General features: G+C 41.1%; 1 protein-coding gene across 3 annotated transcripts in view; it reads right to left on the bottom strand.

Annotated features, from left to right (window-relative positions):
- Positions 1 to 23,369, bottom strand: part of RNF17 (ring finger protein 17) — a 116,281-nt gene that overhangs the window by 67,644 nt on the left and 25,268 nt on the right. For all 3 annotated transcript variants that reach the window (XM_051850672.2, XM_008259960.4, XM_051850673.2), the window contains 3 exons: positions 8,610 to 8,781; positions 7,012 to 7,088; positions 6,720 to 6,794 (listed from right to left, as the gene is read on the bottom strand). In XM_051850672.2, coding sequence (XP_051706632.2) covers positions 6,720 to 6,794; positions 7,012 to 7,088; positions 8,610 to 8,781 — 324 coding nt within the window. The remainder of the gene's footprint in view (positions 1 to 6,719; positions 6,795 to 7,011; positions 7,089 to 8,609; positions 8,782 to 23,369) is intronic.

Here is a 23,369-nt window from a genome sequence, read left to right as displayed (position 1 = left end):
ACTGCCTGCAGTGCCGGCATCCCATATAGGTACCAGTTTGAGTCCCGGCTGCAGCACTTCTGATCTAGCTCTCTGCTATGGACTGGGAAAGCAGTAGAAGATGGCCCAAATCCTTGAGCCCCTGCACCCACATGAGAGACCCAGAGGAGGCTCCTGGTTTCGGATTTCCACAGCTCTGGCTGTTGTGGCCATATGGGGAGTAAACCATTGGATGGAAGTCCCCCCACCCCCGGCCCGCCTCTCTGTAACTCTGCCTTGCAAATAAATAAATAAATCTTTTAAAAAAAGTATAATCAATGAGAAGCTGAAAAAGAACTTTATACACTCATATTATAATGATCTGATCCTAAAATAACAGTGGATACAGGTATTCAAAAGAAACTTTGATTTTGCTTAACTGTTATGTAAATTATGTGGAGGGTCAGGCATTTTGTGCAGCAGCTGGGACACTGCTTGGGATACCTTCAGCCCACATTAGAATGCCTGGTTCAAGTCTCAGGCTCCTCTGCTTCTGATCCAGCTTCCTGCTAATGTGTACCCTGTATATGATGGTTCAAGTGTTTGGGTTTCTGCTACCCACGTAGGAGACCTGGATTGAGTGCTAGACTCTTAGCTTTGGCTTGGCCCAGCCCTGGCTATTTTGAGTATTTTGGGGAGTGAATCTCCAGATAGAGGATTTCTGTCTCTAATTTTCAAACAAAAATGAAAACAAAAAAATTTTAAAATAAATTACATTATTCTTTCAATTCAATGCCATACAAATAAAATGTAAGAAACAATGAGCAAATCACCAAGACTAATAATCACTATTAATCTGAAATTTTTCAGTATGGTTATCTAATAACCATTATCTATAACTAATTATATATATAAAATATATCTATATTTTTTCTAAATTCACATACGGATACAAGTTTAGGCTATCAAATCTACAAGTAGAGAAATTTTACAATGAAATGAGATTGTGTCTCACAAAGCTTGTATTTGCTAACCTATCAGTTTTTTAAAGGTTTATTTATTTAGTGTGAAAATCAAAGTGAGAGGACAGATTGTTGCTTTCCAATGTCCAAAACACCCAGGGCTGGGCCAGGTTAGGAGCTTCATTCAGGTCTCCCACATAAGTGATAGGGTCCCAAGTACTTGGGCCATCATCTGCTGCCTCTGAGGCACATTAGCAGGAATCTGGATTAGAAGCAGAGGGGCTGAGACTAGATTCTAGGCACTCCAGTACACAAGTGGTGGCTTAACTCACTGTGCCACAATGTCTGCCCCAACCTATCATTTTAGAAGCCATTTTAGAAATAAAATCAACTGATTTAGCAGTGACAAATGCTTATCTGTCTTTGATAGGAGCTGTCATTGTGGTATAATAGGTAAAGCTAGTGCCTGTGAGGTTGGCATCCCATATGGGCACCAGTTCATGTCCTGGGCTGTTCCACTTCCGATCCAGCTCTCTGCTATGGCCTGGGAAAGCAGAAGATGGTCCAAGTCCTTGGATCCCTGCACTCACATGGGATACCCAGAAGAAGCTCCTGGCTTCTGGTTTCAGATTGGTGCAGCTCCAGCCATTGCAGCCATCTGGGGAGTGCATCAGAGGATGGAAGACCTCTTTCTCTGCCTCTCCTTCTCTGTGTAATAAGTAAATCTTAAAAAAAAAGACTTATCTCTTTAAAAAAATTATTTTTGCTAGTTGTTTGAAAGACAGACAGAACCATTTCCCATCTACTGGTTCATTACCAAAATGCTGCAACGCCTAGGACTGGGCTAGGCCAACACCAACACCTGGGAACTTAATCTAGTTTCCCACATGTGGGTGGCAGGGACCCAACCACTTGAGCCATCACCTGCTGCCTCCTAGGATGTTCAAAGCAGGAAGCTGAAATCAGGAGCAGAGCTTGGAATCAAACTAAGGCACTCTGAAATGAGATGTGAGTTGTTTTAGTTGCCATGTCAATATCACCCTTGGAAATTTTAAACAAGTTTGGTCAAGATCCAGGAGCATTTCTTCAAAGAACTATAACAGGAGATGAAACATGGTTTTACCAGCATGATCCTAAAGACAAAGCACAATCAAAGAAATGGCTACCAAGAGGTGGAAGTAGTCCAAAGCAAATGTGGACTAGTCAAAAGCAAAGATCATGACAACAGTTATTTTTAGATGCTCAAGGCATTTTGCTTGCTTTGTGGAGAGCTAAAGAATGATAGGTTCTGCTTACAATTACAATGTTTTGAGAAAGTTAGCCAAAGCTTTAGCAGAAACCCTCTTGGGAAAGCGTCCCCATAGAGTCCTTATCCACCATGACAATGTTCCTGTTCATTTCTGTCATCAAACAAGGACAATTTTGTGAGAGTTTTGATGGGAAATTATTAGGCAACCACTGTAAGTCCTAATTTGGCTCCTTCTGACTTTTTTTTTTTTTTTAAAGATTAAGGAACAAAACAAAAAAACAAAAACCTTTAAAGCCCACCTAGTTTTCTTCAACTACTGATGTAAAAAAAGACTGCACTGACATGACTAAACTTCCAGGACCTTCAATTCTTTTGGGATGGACTACATGGCTGGTATCATTGCTTACCAAAGTTTCTTCTACTTGATGGAGTTTGTCTTGAGAAAAAATGTTTATATTTTTAACTTTTATCTTTTAATTTCATTTTCCATGAACATTTTGAAGTCCCTTTGTATATGCACATAACCTTATAGTCTAAACATCCCTTTTAATAACTCATTAGACTTTATTGAAACATTTAACACTGTCAGCCAACATTAGTCTCCTACACTCCTTGTACACCACTATCTTGTATTCTCTTGCAAACTCTGCCTGCTCCTTTTCAGTTTTGTTTTTTGTAGGTTATCCTTTCCATGCTTTAACTTTTAATATTTGTCTTACTTTAGTATTTGCCTTACTGCCCAAATCCATGATTTAACTGCCACTAGTAATTAGGAGAAGCAATTCACAGTGATACTCTCCCTAAAAACTAGGATAACTTTTTAAAAGACCACCTGAATTAAATTTGAAATCTGTAAAAGGTCAATATAGATTCTCAAAGATACAGAAGAGTTTTTAGTTTTAAAAATTTGGACAGTGACCATAGTCAAGTTATAAAAATATTTAAAAGAACATATTGATGGCAAAGATTGTTGATTATTCATATAAGCATAAAAAGTCAAGTCAGAGAGGGCAATATGTGACAGATCTCACCAAGCACTGCCCGAGGAAGTTGACCTGGGATGAAGGAATGTTACTTCAGTTTAAGGTTATCTCTGGTGGAGAAGAATGCAGTTGGCTGTCATAGCCTAATGCTATTAAACTATTGGATTATTTTTATTCCTTATATCCCAAACAATATTGCAAATAAATCAACTACTGATAATTTGGCTTCTCACTTCTTTTCTTGGTATTTGTCTCTTAGGTTAAATTGGCACTATTTTCTGACATCAGTTTTGTGAACTTGGCTTTTCCAACTTTACCTGGTTTAGAGTAGATATGCTTGTGCATGTTTCTGAGCTTGTAAGACTAGGGGCCACTCTATTTCAATCACAAATGTCATTTACACTCCATGGAAGACCCCTATAGACAAACCATCTAAAAGTGAATGAACTCGTTTTCTTTTTGGGAGTTTCTACATTTGTATTCTAACTGCTCTTAAACCCCAAATCAAGTCCAAGATCTCTTCTTAAGTTTCAGCACATACTTATACTCTGTTCTCTAGGCTTTTCTCCCCAGAAAGCTGGTGTACAAGGGTAGTTCAACAAGTTTGTGCAAAAAATGGAATTAAAAGCTTATTTGTTGCCAACAATTATAGGAATTCATGAAGTTTTTTCATAATATGCATTTCATGATCTTTTTGAAGACATCTATACACATTTGTTTCAAGTACTGTACAAAACCCTTCTTTCAATTTCATTTTTCATGAAATTTTGAAACACCATGGTACAATTGGAAGTAAAGTGACCTACCATCTTCCTTCTCCTAATTTACTTTTCTTCCTGTTCTAGTCTTGGTGAGAAATACCAATTTAGTCATCCAAACCAAGTCTGTAAACCACTGAGGATATTTTCCTTTTCTTCATTCCTCACACTGACACATTACTAAGTTTTATTAATTTCCCCTATTTAGCATTTTATTCATTCTCAGTCCAATCCACTGCTACTACCTAAGTTTGGGTTTTCCTCATTTGTTGGGTATATTGATGACAGCCTAACTGATCATTCACCTTCCACCATCACACTCTCCCAAATAATCTCTTAAATGTTCAGAGTTATCTTTTAAAAATGTAATATTATTTTCACTTTAATGGTTAAGACCTTTTAGCAGTTTTTTATTGTTTAGTGGTGCACTGTTCAGAACTTTTAGCGATGTGAAAATGTGCTGCACTGTTTAATATAGGAGGTGACATGGTCAAAATCCATGTTGAAACTGAATCCAAATTGTGGAAGTATTAAGAAGTGGGGCCTTTGGGGAAGTGATTAAGTCATAAGGGCTCTGCCCTCATGAATGGTTTGGTATCTTATGAAGACAAATACTATACGTTCTGCCTGAGGTAACTAATAGAGCACCTAAAAGGTATTCTAAAGTGAAACTGACATTTTGAGATGGGATGATTAAACAGCCCTTGTTTCTACTGCTAAGGAACAGATTTTTTTTCTTCTTCATACTATTTGTTGAACTTTTAATATAATCTTATGTGTATAAAGTTAACTGAAAATAGATCTTAGTGAAAAATAAGATCGGGAATAAGAGGGAGGAAGAAGGCTGAGAGTGCAGGTGGGAGGCGGTAGGGTGGGAAGAATCACTGTTTCTATTATCATTATTATTATTGTTATTATTAGACAGGCAGAGTTAGACAGTGAGAGAGAGAGAGAAAGGTCTTCCTTCTGTTGGTTCACCCCGCAAATGGCTGCTACAGCTGGCCCGCTGCTCTGATCTGAAGCCAGGAGCCAGGTGTTTCCTTCTGGTCTCCCATGTGGGTGCAGGGGCCCAAGCACTCAGGCCATCCTCCACTGCCTTCCCGGGCCACAGCAGAGAGCTGGACTGGAAGAGGAGCAACCGATACTAGAACCTGGCACCCATATGGGGTGCTGGCGTTGCAGGTGGAGGCCCACGGCGCCGGCCCCTAAATCATTATGTTCCTAAAGTTGCATTTATGAAATGCATGAAGTCTGCAGACCTTAATTAAAAGGTTTCTGGGGAAAAAAATAAAGCCTGTCTTTCCAAAATTTCTCTGTTCATTAGTTCAGCTAACCAGAAACTATCTTTTTATGCTTCTCAGTAAATACTAATAAAATTCATTTTCCTTAAAAAACAAAAAAGAAAAGGACTAGAGGGAACTATATGAGGTCCTTTCCTTGCTCTTCTGCTCTCCCACCGAGTAGTGACAACATGGTCTTTGATCCCGTTTTGCTCTTCCATCCTTTTTGTCAACATGAGGTCCCAGAATTCAAGGTGTCATCTTAAAGAGCAGAGACTAGAGCCCTCAAAACGAATAAACCCTGCTGGCAGGTTCTTCTTGGGCTTACAATACTTCAGAATTGTGAGGAAATAAATTTCTATTTCTTATAAATTGTGCAGTATCAGATATTTTGTTATAAACTGCATATACAGATTAAGCCATGACTAGGCATATGTGTATACTGTGCACTTGTAATGTAGCTAGTGCAAATGAGAAACAGTTTTAAACTTTATTTAGTTTTAATTGATTACATTTAAATAGCTCATATGGTTAATGGCTACTATATGGGACAACATGGGTCTAGAAAATAAAGTTCAAACATCATTACACAGGTTATAGTCTAAGATTTAGCCTCTATACATATTTGGGGGGTATACTTATACAGAATGGTATTATATAGACAGTTCCCCAAATGTAGCATGTTATTTCACTGCCTGTATATTTTTTTCTAAGATGCCTATCTCCACTTTGTCCTCCTTTCCATTTGCTCCTCATATTTCCTGGATAAGGAAATACAATCCCTCTTCAAGTTCCCTTTTACCTCAGGAAGAACTGATTATTTCCATCCCTTCTACCTCCACTACCTCTGCAGAATATCATAGTGATTATGTATTTTATTATTTAGATGTCATTCTCTACTTGCTGTAATTTCTGACATGTATCTTGATAGCTAAAGTATCAGCACCTAGCATTGTAATCAATGTTTAATGCTTGCTGACTGACTGAATCTCAAAGACAACCTTGACACATGTTATCACTGAACACTGATCCTTTTCAGACCTTTAAAAAATATTATACTATAATTCAACAAGAGAGACTATTTTTCCCTTTATTTTTCATCTTTTGGATCCTACTACTCGAAACATCACTTTTTCTTTTTTTTTTCTTTCTTTCTTTCTTTTTTTTTTTTTTTTTTTTTTTTTTTGACAGGCAGAGTGGACAGTGAGAGAGACAGAGAGAAAGGTCTTCCTTTGCCGTTGCTTCACCCTCCAATGGATCGCGCTGATCCGAAGGCAGGAGCCAGGTGCTTCTCCTGGTCTCCCATGGGGTGCAGGGCCCAAAGACTTGGGCCATCCTCCACTGCACTCCCGGGCCATAGCAGAGAGCTGGCCTGGAAGAGGGGCAACCGCGACTAGAACCTGGTGTGCCGGCACCGCAGGCGGAGGAATAGCCAAGTGAGCCGTGGCGCCGGCCACTTTTTCTGTTTCTTAGCCAATGGAACTACTGTCAGACACTAATGGCATATTGCCATTCTTGTAAGTACTTACTTTGCTGAGTTCTCAAATTCAATCCTTCCCATACTGTTGAACATACAGATAATCTCACTACAATTCATATTCAACCTAAAATAAAATAGTATAGTGTTCTCAGTTTATTATTTTTTTGAAATGAAAATCAATTGTTGACATTAACTGATTTAAAAGCAAGCAGTTATTATAAATTACACTTAATTTGGTTGCTAACTTGGAAAACATTTGTGCCCCAAATCTCCAATTTATAATTTCTATTTTAATACATTTTTATACTTGCTATTGGTCTTCTGAATTATGACTTACTCACCTAGGAGAGCTCCTTAGTTTTAGAGAACTAACTTGTGACAATTCACTCTCAAATGTTAACTTCAAAGTCCGAATAATCTACAATTAAAAGAGAAGTACTGTTTATGTGTTCTTCATATTTGTCACAAATCTTAAACAGGTTTTAGAAGGAAGCTATATCTTTTAAGTATTTCATATTAATTAATACATTCAATGCTAGAATTTAGGATTCAAATATGTGTTTATGATTTTTTTTTCTCCAGAGGATTATTTAAAAGATGTGCGTGTGTATAAAATAGATACTAGCTAATGAATAGGACAGGGCTACATGATCAGACTCATTTTGCACTTGTATAGCTATCTTCAAATTGTTGTTGCTTTTCAATTTTCCTAACTAAACTAGTTAGGGTGAAGACCAAGTTTTATCACATTTATTTTTTTGCCTCCTAGCACCTCATGTGTAATACATAGAAAATGACTATTACTGGTTTAAGAATTACAGTTGGCAGGAGTCCAAGTTAGGTGGAAGCAAACTCTTCTTTCATTTATAGTCTCTGGAAGCAGATGAACCAGGACTTCTATTCTACACCTCAATTTGGTCCAATCATGTGAGTAGCTATGGAAAATGAAATTCCAAAGATGAAAACAGCAGGATATAAACCCTAAGAAAGTAAAGCAGAAATACGCAAGAGTATCTATATGAGTACTTCAAAAAGTTTGTGGAATATGGAATTAAATGAGTAGTTTTGGTGCAAGAATTTTTTGAAATCCATGTATATGAGGGGCCTTCAAAAACTTGGTGGAAAATGGATATTATGAAAAACTTACATGTGAATTGCAAATTTTTTTGCATCAAAGTAAACTTAAATTTTAAAAAAAGATTTACTTATTTAAAAGGCAGGGAGAAAGAGGAGAGGGAGGGAGAGGGGAGGGAAGGCAAAGAAAGAGGAGAGGGAGAAAGAGGAGAGGGAGGGAGAGAGAGGGAGGGGAAGGGAGGGAGAGAGAGGGAGGGGAAGGGAGGGAAGGAGAGGGAGGGGAAGGGAGGGAAGGAGAGGGGAGGAGAGGGGAAGAGAGGGGAGGAAAGGAGAGCAGGGAGAAAATGAACCAGTGCTAGGATTGGGCCAGGCTGAAGCCAAGAGCCAGAAACTTCATCCAGGCCTCCCATATGGGGATGACATGGTCCCAAGTACTTGGGCCATCTTCTGCTGTTTTCCCAGACACATTAGCAGGAAGCTGGAATGGAAGTGGAACTAGGACTGATATGGGATGTGGGTATCCCAAGTTGCATCTTAATGCCAAATGCCTATTCTTGCTCCTCTGAATGTCCTCATCTTTTATGCAGGTGTCCTAGAAACCTCAACTTCCATCTCAATTATCCTTGCTCTCAGAACATGTGTAATAAAGACCTTTTGCGCTATTTCCCCCAGGTGGTAAAAACTAATAAAAGGTTATACAAATTTAATAATGCTTTTCTTAGAATTCAAACACTTAATTCTAAATTGATGCTAATATAGGTTAAGATAATCTAAAAAGGAAATTCACCCTGTTAATTCTTAAATATCAGATTCCAAAGTATATAAAATACCAGAAATAATTCACATTGTGAACTATTAAAATTACCTGATTCATGTCACAATACGTCCTCAGAGAAGGTGCGGATTTTAACTCTCTTGCAATCTTCATAGCTGCATCCAAATCTTTTTTCTTCTCTTCAATATAGCTTTTAGCCATTACTAACTTTGATAAATAGTCATCTGTATTTCTTACAAGTTCTTCACATAGATTCTTTTTCCTTCAAGATCCCAAAGTTAGTTTTCAGTATTTCATAAACACTTAAAGTGAATTTTTAAATAACTGAACAATATTTGAAAGAGTTCTTTCACTAGCTGAGTAATTTAACAAAACAAATAAGGCATATAATAACTGAATAGTATTTTAAAGGGTAATCCTATTGAAAGACTACGTACAACATGGTGAAGTGAGGTATTCAATTAATTGAGATGCATTATAATTTATAGCAATGTATACATAATTAGAGAAAAAGGCTTTGTAGGAGGATAGTTATGTGATGAATACAGTTGTTACAGAATTATAGACATAAAAAAGACTCTACATCATTCTACCTAACAGTAAAGACAGATCTTGGCTGTATATATCCAGTAGTCACTTGTGCCCTTACAATGACAAAGCCACCCTAATTTCTTCTACGGATCTACTTACGTATTTTAAAATTTCCATTAACAGACATAAATGGAATATATAATGAGAATATAAAATGAGATTTTTAAAATAGACATCACTAAGCCAGAACTTGAATATCAATCAATTATAATTTCCAAAGTAATTGCTTAGGAAGATTACATACTTTATTACTTGTACCTCATTATGAAAACCTGTTCTGTATCTATGGTGAAATTACATTATGGTAATTTTAAAAATGTACACTGAAAACTGTAGTGTTTAACTTAGTTTTTTTTTTTTAAAGTTTTATTTATAGAGTTACAGACAGAGAGAGGGAAAGACAGAGAGGTCTTCCATCCACTGGTTTACTCCCCAAATAGCCATAATGACCAGAGCTGGGCTGATCTGAAGCCAGGAGCTTCTTCCAGGTCTCCCACATGATGGCACTGGGGCCATCCTCTACTGTTTTCCCAAGCCATAGCAGAGAGCTGGATTGGAAGAAGAGCAGCCAGTACTAAAACTGGCACCCATATGGGATACTGGTGCTGCAGACAGAGGTTTAGCCTACTATGCCATAGCACAGGCTTCTAACTTACTCATTTCATTCATCACACAAATAATTACTCATTATTTCCCCAAACAATTCAGTTCTCCTCATCCTTTCCCCTCAAAACAAAACCAAACCCTTTATCAACACTAAAGAGTTGACTTTAGTTACTCAGGCTCTGAAGGTGAAGAGGCAGTCCAAAAGCCTTTTAGTAATTGTCTATATAACCTCTGAAATTAACTTATTTAGAGGAGAAATGGTCACTTTGGTAAGTTACAGTATGTTCCTAAAAACTCATGAACATGCAGTGATTCAACAAAATGATGGACTAGGATGATGCAAGCCCTTATTCCTCTACGGAAGTGTCAAAAAACAATAATTAAAAAAAATTGGCTAAAACAGTCTTATTGGAACTCTAGAAAACAATCAAAAGTCTAATTTTTTTTATTTGACAGGTAGAGTTACAGACAGAGAGACAGAGAGAAAGGTCTTCCTTCCGTTGGTTCACTCCCCAAATGGCCGCCACGGCTGGCGCCGCGCCAATCTGAAACCAGGAGCTAGGCGCTTCTCCCTGATCTCCCAAGCGGGTGCAGGGGCCCAAGCACTTGGGCCATCCTCCACTGCCCTCCCGGGCCATAGCAGAGAGCTGGACTGGAAGAGGAGCAAGCGGGATTAGAATCCGGTGCCCATATGGGATGCCAGTGCTGCAGGCGGAAGATTAACCAAGTGAGCCATGGCACCGGCTCCGAAAGTCTAATTTTTTTTTTTTTTCTGACAGGTAGAGTGGACAGTGAGAGAGAGAGAGAGAGACAGAGAGAAAGGTCTTCCTTTACCGTTGGTTCACCCTCCAATGGCGCACCGCGCTGATCTGAAGCCAGGAGCCAGGTACTTATCCTGGTCTCCCATGAGGTGCAGGGCCCAAGTACTTGGGCCATCCTCCACTGCACTCCTGGGCCACAGCAGAGAGCTGGCCTGGAAGAGGGGCAACCGGGACAGAATCCGGTGCCCCAACCAGGACTAGAACTCTAGCAAGGCGGAGGATTGGCCTAGTGAGCCCTGGCGCCGGCCTCCGAAAGTCTAATTTTTTAAAAAAGATTTATTTATTTGAAAGTCAGAGTTAGAGAGAAAGATATCTCCCATCCACTGGTTCATTCCCTAGATGGTCTTAATGGCCAGGCTGAAGCCAGGAGCTTCATCCAGGTCTCCCATGTGGGCGCCAGGAGCCCAAACACTTGGGCCATCTTCTGCTGTTTTTCCCAGGCTACTAGTAGGGGGCAGGATCAGAAGAAGAGCAGCTGAGACATGAACTGATGCCCAAATGGGATGCCAGTGTTGTAGGCAGTAGCTTTACCTGCTACACCACAACACTGGCCCCTAAAAGTCTATAGCAGACCACAAAATCCCCTCTTTGGTAGAGTGTCTCAGTCTGGAAGCAGTAGCACTGTTCACATTGCATACCCTCACACTGAGGACAGAACAGATCTTATTTGTTATGCTCTAACCAGCTTGAAGGACTGGTCCTGTCTTTGCCAAATTTCAGGTAGGAGAGAAACAGTGGGTTCTGTTGAGGAAAAGTGCAGGGGCACTAAGAGCTATAGATGCCTGGGCAAGAGATTATAAGTGAAAATATCCAATAGACTACCTGAAGCCTGGAGAAGCAGCTTGGCTGAGACTCTTTGTATAATTGTGACATACAAAAGCAGCTGTGTTTACAGGGGAATTGAAAAGCCACAGTCAGAGCTAGGCAAGAACCAGGCTAAGGAAACACCCGAGAAAACCCTAAGTCTTTCCTTAAGACTGATCCAAAGGCTCAGAGAATACTCAGTTACTTAGGGAAGGGCTCCTCCAGCAAGAGCCAGTCCACAAAGACTGCAGAGGTGATGACTTTTCCAAATGCTCACTCTTCAATAATAACTCACAAGGTATAACTGAAAATAAAACAAATGCTCATTCACAGGAATGGATTGGTAGAACTGGTTCCATAAGAAGCACAGACATTTGACTGAGCAACAGACTGAAAAGTATCTTAAATATGCCCAAAGAGTAAAGGAAAACATGGACAAAGAACTAGATGAAATCAGGAAAATGATAAACAAAACGACAGTATCACCAAACAAAAATTATAAAAATCAATCAAATTCTATAGCTTCTCCTGAAAAGTACAGTAACTGAAATAAAAACATTCACCAAAGGGGTTCAACTATAGATTTTAACAGGCAGAACAATTAGCAAATTTGAAGACAGAACAATCGAAATTATTGAGTGAAAAACAAGGATGAACAAAAGTAAACAGACTTAAGGTACCTGTAGGACACCATCAAGTAGACTGATACACAATTTATGAGAGTTACAAAAGGAAGAGAGATTGTTTGAGAAAAGGTTAAAAACAAAACCCAAACAAACCAAACTTCCAAATCTGATGATATAGAAATCTACAAGTATAGGGGCTCAAGGAATTCAAGATAGAATAAACTCAGATCTACATCAGAACACATTATAAGGAGACTGCTGAAGGTCAACTATTAGAAACAGCAAGACAAATGTAATTTGTCAAATAGTAGTGATCATCAGTGAGATTATCAGCAGAAACTTTACAAATCAGAAAGTAATGGAGAATATATTTAAACTGCTAAAAAAATCAAAAACAAAGAAACAAAATTGTGGGCCAGCAGTGTGATGCAATGCCAGCATCCCATATGGGTGCTGGTTCAAGTCCTGGCTGCTCTGCTTCTAGTACAGCTCCCTGCTTCGGTGCTTGGGAAATCAGTGAAAGATGGTCCAAGGCCTTGGCCCCTGTACCCATGTGGGAGATGTGGATGAAGCTCCTGGCTCTGGTATGGCCCAGCTGTTGCTGTTGCAGCCATCTGGGGAGTGAACCTGTGAATGGAAGCTCTCTCTCTGCACCTCTCTTTTAAAATAAATAAATGAATCTTTAAAAACAAACAAAAACACACAAAAGAACAAAAAAACCCTGTCAACTGAGAATTCTATACCAACCAAAACATTTTTGTCCTTTAGGAATGAGGGAGAAGTTATAACATTCCCAGAAAAACAAAAACCAAAGGAGGTCATTACCAAAAGACCTGTCCTTCGAGAACACTGAAAGAAATTCTTCCGGGGCTAGTGCTGTGGCAAAAGTAGGTTACGCCTCCACCTGCAGCATCAGTATCCATATGGGGACTGGTTTGGGTCCCAGCTGCTTCATTTCTGACCCAGCTCCCTGATGGTTGCCTGGGAAAGCAGTGGAAGATGGTCCAAATGCTTAGGCCCCTGAAATCACATGGGAGACCTGGAAGAAGCTCCTGGCTCCAGATCGGCCTGGCTCTGACCATTGTGGCCATGTGGGGAATGAACCAGTTAATAGAAGACCTCTCTTTCTGTCTCTCCCTTTCTCTGTAACTCTGCTTCTGAAATAAATAAAAATCTTTTTAAAAAAGTTCTTCACATCAAAATAAAGAAGGCTACACAGTAACTTGAAGTTATACAATGACAAATATTGCTGGTTAAGGTAAATACATGGGAAAATATAAAAATCAGTATTACTTTTTGTTCATAATTCTACTTTTTATCAAGATTTAAAGAAAAAACATAAAATGACTATAGAACTAAAGTAATGGATATATAATGTATAAATATGTAATTTGTGACAAAAATAAAAGGGAGGCAGATGTATAAAACAGAGTATATGCAACTAAAGTTAAGAGCTTTTAACTCAAAGTAAATTATCATAACTTCAGGATGTTGTATGTAATCCTCATGAGAAACCACAAAGAAATTATCCACAGAATACAAAGATAAGAAGCAAATCAAAATCTGTTACTACAAAAAAAATCAAGTAAATACAAAGAAATTCAGTAATGGAGAAAACAAGCAACAAAAACTATAACACAAATAAAATGGTAAAATTAAGTCCTCCATTATCAGTGCCTATTTTAAATGTCAGTTAAACTCCCCAATCAAAAGGCTTGAAGAATTTGAAGAATGAATAAAGAATATCACCTGACTACATGCTGTCACAAGGAACTCACTTTAGATCTAAAGATATACACAGATTGAAACTGAAATGACAGAAATTAGCCAAGAATTAGGATGGGCATACTAATTTTAGACAAAATAGACTTTCATATAACAATTATAGATATGCACCAAACATCAGAACACCAAAATATGTGAAGGAAAAACTGGCAGAATTAAAGAAGCAATTGACAAGTCTACAATAACTGGATATTTTTTTAAAAAAATATTTGAAAGGCAGAAATACAGAAAGAAGGGGAGGGAGGGAGGGAGGGAGGGAGAGAGAGAGAGAGATTGATTGATTCCATCTGTTGGTTTGTTCCCTAAATGGCCGCAACAGCCAGGGCTGGGCCAGGCCAAAGCCAGGATAGGAGCTTCTTCCAGGTCTCCCACGTGGGTGCAGGGGCCCAAGCACTTGGGCCATCTTCTGCTGCTTTCCTAGGCTCATTAGCAGGGAGCTTGATCAGAAGTGGAGCAGCTGGGACTTGACCCAGTGCCCATATAGGATTGCAACATTGCAGGTTGAGGGTTAACCTTATATGCTACAGAACCAGCCCCTATTGGAGATTTTTAAAAAAGTTTATTTTAGAAATGTATTTATTTTATTTATTTTATTTGAGAAGCAGAGTTATAGACAAAGAAAAGGAGAGACAGAGAGGGAGGTCTTCCATCTGCTGGTTCACTCCCCAGATGGCTGCAACGGCTAGAGCTTGGCTGATCTGAAGCCAGGCGCTTCTTCCAGTTCTCCTACATGGGTACAGGGGCCCAAGCAGTTGGGGCATCTTCCACTGCTTTCCCAGGCCATTACCAGAAAGCTGGATTGGAAACAGAGCAGCTGGAACTCAAACTGGCACCTATATGGATGCTGTTGCCACAGGCAAAGGCTTAACCTACACCACAGTGCCGGTCTCTATTAGAGATTTCAATATCCCACTTTCAGCAATAGATAGAACAACAATAACAGAATCAATAAAGAAATACTTGGACAATGGTACACAGAGCAATCATGCCTAATAGACATATAGAACACTCTATTTCCAAATAGGAAAATACACATTTCCATCAAGTATACATTTAACATTTACCAGGACAGACCATATGTTAGGCAATAACACAAGTCTTAGTAAGCTTAAATATTCAAATTATACAAAGATTTATTTTTAAAGAGTTATAGAGAGAGAAAGACCAATCTGCCATTTGCTGGTTAACTCCCCAAGTGGCTACCACAGCCAGTGATGGGCCATACCAAAGCCATGAGTATTTTCTGTGTCTCCCACATGGATGGCAGGGCCCCAAACGCTTGGGCCATCTTTCACTGCTTTTAACAGACCATTATCAGGGAGCTGATCAGAAATGGAACAGCTGAGACACAAACTGGGGTACATATGAGATACTGGAGTCACAGGAGGCTTTTCCTGCTGCACCACAATATAGGCTCCACAAATTATCCTTTTGCTCACAATGAAATGAAAGTAAAAATAATTAACAGAAGGGAAACTGAAAGATTCATAAGTATGTAGAAATTAAGCAATATATTCCTAAACACCAGTGAGTGAAAGACAGAATTACAAGGGAAATCAGCAAAATATTTTGAGATAAAAGAAGCCCCCTCTCCCCTCAACAAGAAAACTGATGGAAGAGCAGGCATTCAGCATGGTGGTTGTCGCTCCCCGTCTTCGTGGAGGAACGACACAGGACCCTGCGCTGTTCTTTTGTCTGCTCGGCCCTCCCCGGGTTTGCTGCTGGTTCTTCCCGGGTTGGCTACCGTCCCTTCCACCTCTGTGGAAGGGCGGTTCCCCCTGCCACATTCCCCACTTCCGCGGGGGAGCGGCACACCGCCGGCCGGCTCTCTCGGGGGCTGCACAGGTGTTCCTTCAGATAGATGTTCCTGGTGCATGTTGTCTCTCTCCTCCTTTATAGTCCTCTTCCACCAATCCCAACTCTGCTACCCACATGCCGAGTACGCTGCTCTCCTCCAATCAGGAGCAGGATCAGCTCCTGCAGGTCATCACTCAAGTTGGCGAGAGGCAGCTGCGTAGAAGTTGTTACTCCCTTCTCAGCGCCATATTGTGAGAGAGCAGATGCATAGAATAAGTCTTAATTCCAGTAACTTAGTCTAGTCCAAGTTGCTCCCCACAGTGGTTAAGATGTCATTTGGGACAACTCCATTCTGCATCAGAATGCCTGGGTTTGAGTCCTGGCTATGCTTGCCTTTTTTTTAATTTTTTATTTTTTTTTATTTTTTGACAGGCAGAGTGGACAGTGAGAGAGACAGAGAGAAAGGTCTTCCTTTGCCGTTGGTTCACCCTCCAATGGCCGCCGCGGTTGGCGCGCTGCGGCCGGTGCACCGCGCTGATCCGATGGCAGGAGCCAGGGGCCAGGTGCTTTTCCAGGTCTCCCATGGGGTGCAGGGCCCAAGCACCTGGGCCATCCTCCACTGCACTCCCTGGCCACAGCAGAGAGCTGGCCTGGAAGAAGGGCAACCGGGACAGAATCCGGCGCCCAGACCGGGACTAGAACCCGGTGTGCCGGCGCCGCTAGGCAGAGGATTAGCCTAGTGAGCCGCGGCGCCGGCCATGGCTATGCTTTCAATTCCAGCTTCCATGTAATGTGTGCCCTGGGAGGCAGCAGCTCATGGCCAAGTACTTGGGTCCCTGTCACCCATGTGGGAGAGCCAGATTGAGTTCTGAGCTTCTGGTTTGCATGAATCTTGGGGGTAAACCAGTAGATGTAAGATCTCTACATTTGTCTTTCAAACATGCATACAAAATTATTGATGTAATGAAAGCAGTGCTAAGAGAAACTTTATAGCTATGAACATTATAAAAGGAGCATTCAAATCAATAATCTAGCTTTATAATTTAAGGAACTAGAAAAAGGACTAAATTTTAAAAACAGGAGAAGTACAGCCAACAGCACAAAAAAATAAAACAGAATAGAGAAAATGAAAAGTTGGTCTTTAAGATTAAAATTGACAAGCCTAGCTATGTTAAGAAAAAGGAAAAAATCAAACTACTAAAATCAAGAAGTAGGTACATTACCATCAATTCTATGGAAAGAATACTATTAGACACTATTATGAACAAATAAATTAGATAACATACACAAAACGGACAAACTCACAGAAACATAACCTGCCAAAACTGCCTCATGAAGAATTAGAAAAACCTTAATAGAATTATCAACAATAGTAATATCGAGAAAAGCTCTGGACCATTAAGTGTTTGATGCAGAATTAACACTCTTCCTCCTTAGACTCTTTCAAAATATTGAAGAGGTGTGAACAACCCCTAACTCATTCCTATCAGGCTAGTATTACCCAGACACCAAAACCACACACAGACACTATAAGAAAACTACAGACCAGTATTTCCTAGATCAAAGTAAAATTCTCAGAAAAAACTAGCTAGCCAAATTCAGCAGTTTATTAAAATGATTGTGCACCATAACCAAGTGGGGATCTAGTCCCAAAATGCAAGAATGAATGAACATGCAACTATCAATTGCTGCAACACACATTAACTGAAAGAAGCAGAACAACCACATGGTTGTCTCAACAGATGTAGAAAAAGGAACTGACATAATTCAAAACCCTTTCATGATTTTAAAAAAAAGCCCTCCAAAAACTAGAAATAACTGCCTCAACATAATAAAGCTATATATGAAAAACCTACAGTGAACATCATACTCAGCAGTGTAAGACTGAAAGCTTTACTTTCTGTCACAGTGCTTAAAATGCCACTTGGGATGCCTGCAGTCTATACTGGAGTATCTGAGTTCCAGTCCTGGCTCTGCTCCCAATTCCACTTTGGGAGGCAGCAAGTGATGGCTCAAATTTTTGGGTTCCTGCCTCCCAAGAGGGAGATCCAGATGGAGTTCTCAGCTCCTGGCCTGGCCCAGCCCTGGCTATTGCAGCTCTCTGGGGAGTGGACCAGCAGTTGGGAGATCTTTCTCTGCCTTCCTTTCAAATGTAATAAAAATTTAAAAATAAGATGCCTGGAGTTCAAGATGGCTGAATAGAGAAACTTAGCATTCATTTTCTCTTCCACAGAGGCAACCCAAAGCATATTGAGGTGTGTGCCGGAGGAAGCTTGTGAATGCAGTAAAGGAATAGCAGGAACACAATAGGACAATAATACCAAGCATAGTAACAGAGAGAGGAACAAAGCCAACACCTGAATCCCTGGCTCCAAGGCCGGGGGATTCCTTGTTGCAGGGGAGAGAGAGACCAAGACAGTCTCAGAGGAGCCCATCTGCACAAATATCTTTTGTGGATAATCCTCACTAAAGAGTAATCCAGTAACCACAGATCAGCAGCTCAGTAAAGAGAACTCCCTGGAAAAATCACAACTGTTACACTTCAGAGAACTCATAAAGTGCCCTCCTTCCAACCCTCAGAGCACAGGCTGCAGAAACACGGCACCACCTTGAGAAAGGAGTCACTGTCAAAAAGCCTTACTGCTTTGAGATCGAAGCCCTTGCATATATCCTTCCCAGAAGCCCAGGGACACACATGCCCTCTAGCAAGGAAAACAGCCTCACAGGTCCACCTGGGCAACATCAGCACCCTAGCCCATAGAGTGATCTATACCTTGGGGAACAGTGGGAGCAGGGCAGCTATCACATCTGGTCCCTATTTATTTATTTAGAAACAGGAGTGCCTGACCCCTTGTATCATTCTCCTCTGCACTGCCTCCCCACCCAACTCAAAGTATTGCTCATTGTTGCGGGAACTTGAGCACACCAAGACTCGGGGTTCCCATGGCCACACACACTCCACCCATCAAGGCCCAGAAATGTCTGCATTCTAGAGATGCTTCTTGCAGTAGGATTTAAGCATACAGCAGAGTGTGTGTCCATGCTCTGGGCAGTATGTATGTTTGGGAAGGTGAAAACACTCTGAATGGGGCCCACATCTGTGGTGCAGTGGATATCTGTTGTGCCAGTATCCTATATGGGCTCCAGTTTGAGACCTGGCTACTTCTCTTCCAATTCAGCTCTCTGCTTATGGCCTGGGAAAGCAGTGGAAGATGGACCAAGAGCTTGGGCCCCTGCACCCATGTGGGAGACCAAGAAGAAGCTCTTGGCTCCTGGCTTCAGATTGGTCCAGCTCTGGCTGTTGCAGTCATTAGGGGAGTGAACCAGCAGAAGGAAGACCTATATCACCATCTCTCCCTCTGTATGTAACTCTGTCTCTCATATAAATAAAATCTTAAAAAAAAATACACCCCATTTTGGATGGTGTACTCACTCTGGACAGTGCACTTGGCCTGTTCCTAGCACAGTGAAGGGCCTGCAGACTAATCTCTGCACTGCTTGGATCTAGTCCCTCCCACTGAAAGTAGCTGGGTTTTCTGTATCCAACTGAGCCCAGGCATCACTCTGGGTTCTTGCTCCTCCCACAAACAGCTGCCTTGGCTTTCTGTACCTTACATAGTGTAACTCTGACACAGGCTTTCTGTGTTCTTCCCAGCACAGCAGACTTGCTCAGAGCTCTTCTGTGGACATTCCACTCCATGCTCAGCCCAACAAACCACATACTTCTAGGGGCTCTGGACCATAGCTTCTGCAATTCATCCAGGTCTGCAGGGTTCCAGCCCCTCTCATGGAAGCGGCCAGGAATCCAGGCCCCTCCAATCCTGTGTACAGCTGATCACTTGTGACTCTGGCTTGGGATTTCTGTCTGTCTGTCTCTGTCTCTGTCTCTCTCTCTCTCTGCCTCTGTGGAACTCTGCCTTTCAAATAAATAAATCTTAAAAAAAAATAAAGCATCTAGGGGACTTATCTCCTCCAACCAGTGCTAATGCTAATCTTGTGGCTCTGGAGTTGGGCAGTGGCTGGTAGTCCGTGAGTCCAGTGCTGATCTTGCAGCTTCAGATCTTTACTTGGGTAATGGTTGGGAGCCTTGTGCCAGGTACATCTGTAGCACTAGCAAGTCCGGCTCTAAAACATGTGAGAAGCTTCTGACTCCAGTCTCTCCTTCTGGAGTCAGCTGGGGCTGTTCCACAGGGGTCCTAGGAATCTCACTGGGCCACAGATCCCTACTACTAGCATCAAGTATAGCAAAAATAGTAGGAATAGGAGTCTATACTACAGAGTCTTATCAGAATCAAAGCTGAGGAGATTCCAAACTGCTTTAGGCTAGGGAAAAATGGTAGCAAGAAAGTGGAAAAGTGCATTTCCAGGGGAGAGTTGCAGAGAAATTTGCAGTGAAGTTCTACAGAAGAAGGACACCGTGGATTAGCATGGGAAGCTGCAGAGGTGCAGCAATGAGCGTGGACACAACACAAGACCCTTGGAGCCAAGAGCCGGAGGAAGTGCCAGCTTTGGAGAGTGAGGAGAGAACAGAAAGCAGAGTTCTCTGATACAGCCAGAGGAGGAGCATGGCAGAGTACACTGAGTCCAGCCTGAGTCTTAGGGGGAATGGGGTATTCGCCTAATCCAGTGTAAAAAAGGGGCACCTTTCCTTCTGTGTATTCCCCCTACAATGGTGCCCAGTAAGTGGCTGGGAGAAGGCACCATTTTGACATCAGTGGCGGCTGAGGTGGCTCTTGTGCACGCATCCAGCAACTGGAGGGGACAAGGTGCTATCTTGATACCAGTAGTGGCTGTGGCAGCTCAGGTGTGTGCACCTGGCAATGGGTAAGCAGGTACAATTTTGACATAAGTAGCAGCTGCAGGGGCTCTTGTGCACGTGTGTGATCCAGGGGTGTTACCAAAGGGGTTTTCCCCACTGACTTTGAATCTGGCTGGAGAATTGACAGGGTCTGGGTACTCATAGGACTGTGAGGTGCACCCAGCCTTTCAACATATCACAGGGTCCAGGGCTAAAACATCCAAGGCACAGCACCCACAGGCACAATTTGACTGCACAATAGAGCCCCGGGGTGTAGCTGGGTCTCTGGGCTATCACTGTGTGGGGGTGCCAAATGCTCAGAGCTCCCTGATTGCCTGGGGTGGTCATTGCAGCAGGATCTATGCTCACAGCTAGGATTATGCAGATCTTTTGCGTGGTTTATGTGGAAGTGTGTGTGAGTGCTTCACCCACTGTGGGCTAACCCAGGGCAATGAACACCTTGGAAGAGAGGAGGCGACGGTGTGATTACGCCAACAGAGGTGATACCACTTCCTTGTTGACAACAGAAGAGATTTTTTTCATACCCAACTTGGGTGTCACTCTGGATACTTGCTTCATTCAGGAGCACTGACCACAGTACCCTGGGCACACCTAGCATATGACTCTGAGTATTCACTGAAAGAACAAACATTCCACTAAGCCAAAGAGGCATGGTTCAAAGTTAAAAGCCATCCAGAGGAAAAAACAAGTATATCCACAAATGCCTGAAAATAAATGCAGAAAATCAAGAAAAAAAAGTAAGGAAGACAACATGATTCCCCCAAAGGAACGCAACAACACTTAAATACAGAATGTGAAGACAAAGAGAGTGATAAAATGCCTCAAAAGGAATTCAAAAGATTAATCATAGGATTATTCATAAACATGAGAAACAAATTCATAAGTTAAAGAAATTCATACATGACATTGAAGAAAAATTCTCCTATGAGATTGAGATTTTGAAGAGCAATCAAACTGACATATTGGAAGTGAAAAATTCAGTACCAAAATAAAGTAGAAAGCCTTAACAATAGACCTGGTGAGGCAGAAAAAGAATATACAAGCTAGAAGATAAATCTTTGGAAATTTCTCAGACAAAAAAGAAATTAGAAAAATTAAAAATAGTGTTGGAGACTTATGGGATACTATCAAATGACCCAACATATAGGTCTTAGGAGTTACTGAAGGTGGGAAAGAAAGGCCTATTGAGTGAAATAATTACAGAAAACTTCCCCAATTTGAATAAAGAAAGGGATGCCCAAGTACACAAGCACAAAGAACTCCTAATAGCTATGATCAGAAAAGATCAGCCGGCGCCGCGGCTCACTAGGCTAATCCTCCGCCTAGTGGCGCCGGCACACCAGGTTCTAGTCCCGGTCGGGGCGCCGGATTCTGTCCCGGTTGCCCTTCTTCCAGGCCAGCCCTCTGCTGTGGCCAGGGAGTAGAGTGGAGGATGGCCCAGGTGCTTGGGCCCTGCACCCCATGGGAGACCAGGAAAAGCACCTGGTTCCTGGCTCCTGCCATCGGATCAGCGTGGTGCGCTGGCCGCAGCACGCTGGCCGCGGCGGCCATTGGAGGTGAACCAACGGCAAAGGAAGACCTTTCTCTGTCTCTCTCTCTCACTGTCTACTCTGCCTGTCAAAAAAAATAAATAAATAAAAAAAATAGATATGATCAGAAAAGATCTTCAACACGACACATTGTAGTCAAGCTTTCAACAATAAAACAAAGAAAAGATTCTAAAAGTTACATAAGAGAAATGGAAATTAATTTCAGAGGATCTCCAATTAGATTCACAGCTGACTTCTCATTAGAAACTCTACAGGTTAGGAGAGAATGGAGAGACATTAGAGACATACTCCAAGCCTTAAAAGAAAAAACTGTCAACCCAGCATACTATACTCACAAAGCTCTCATTTATGAATGAAGTTGAAATACAGACCTTTCATAACAAAGAGAAACTGAAAGAATTTGTCACTACTCGTCCAGCCTTACAGAAGAGGCTTGAAGATGTGCAGCACCGAGAAACATAGAAACATAGTCATCACTATGAAAGAATGTGAAGACCGAGATCTTCCAGTAAAAGTACAAAGGAAATCAAAAGTAAACAATAGGAATATTTATGGAAAAATGGTAGGGTCAACTCATTATTTATCAATGGTAACCTTAAATGCAAATGGCTTAACCTCACTAATTAAAAGACGCAGACTGGCCAAATGGATAAAAAATAAGACCCATCTATTTGCTGCCAACATGAAACGCATCTTGCCATCAAAGGTACACACAGACAGAAAGTAAAAAGATGGAAAAAGCTATTCCATGCTACTGGAAAACAAAAATGAGCAGGTGTAACTATCCTAATATCAGACAAAAATAGACTTTAACAACTTTGCCCTCTGAAGGAGACAAAGAAAGGCACTATGTAATGATTATGGAATCAATTTAACGGGAACATGTGACTATAATAAATGTATATGCACCCAAAGTCAGGGTACCTGGTTATTTAAAACAAATGTTAACAGATCTAAAGGAAGACAGAGATTCCAATACAATAGTAATGGTGGAATTCAACTCTCCAGTTCATCAATGTACAGATCAACTAGACAGATAATCAAAGAAATAACAGAACATATCTACACTACGGACCAAATGGATGTAACTGATATCTACAGACTTTTTCATCCCACATTTGCAGAACATACATTCTTTTCATCAGCACATGGGCCTTTCTCTAAGATGGAGGATATGCTAGGTCATAAAGCAAGTCTCAGAAAATTAAAAAAACCTGATATCATACCATGCATCTTTTCTGACCACAATGGAATAAAGATGGAAAATAAGAATCTCTAGAATATATATACAAACACATGGAAACCAAACAACTTGCTCCTGAATTAATAGTGGGTCACAGAAGAAATCAAAAAGGAAATAGTTTCTGGAAATGAGTGAAGACGGCAATAGAACTTATGGGACAGAGCAAAAGCAGTGTTAGAAGGAAGTTTATAGCAACTGGTGCCTACAT

Source organism: Oryctolagus cuniculus, chromosome 9 (assembly GCF_964237555.1).
Source record: "Oryctolagus cuniculus chromosome 9, mOryCun1.1, whole genome shotgun sequence".
In the NCBI taxonomy this organism is placed as follows: Eukaryota; Metazoa; Chordata; class Mammalia; order Lagomorpha; family Leporidae; genus Oryctolagus; species Oryctolagus cuniculus.
Note: the sequence above shows the minus strand (reverse complement) of the source record. Positions and strands in the feature narration are given on the sequence as shown.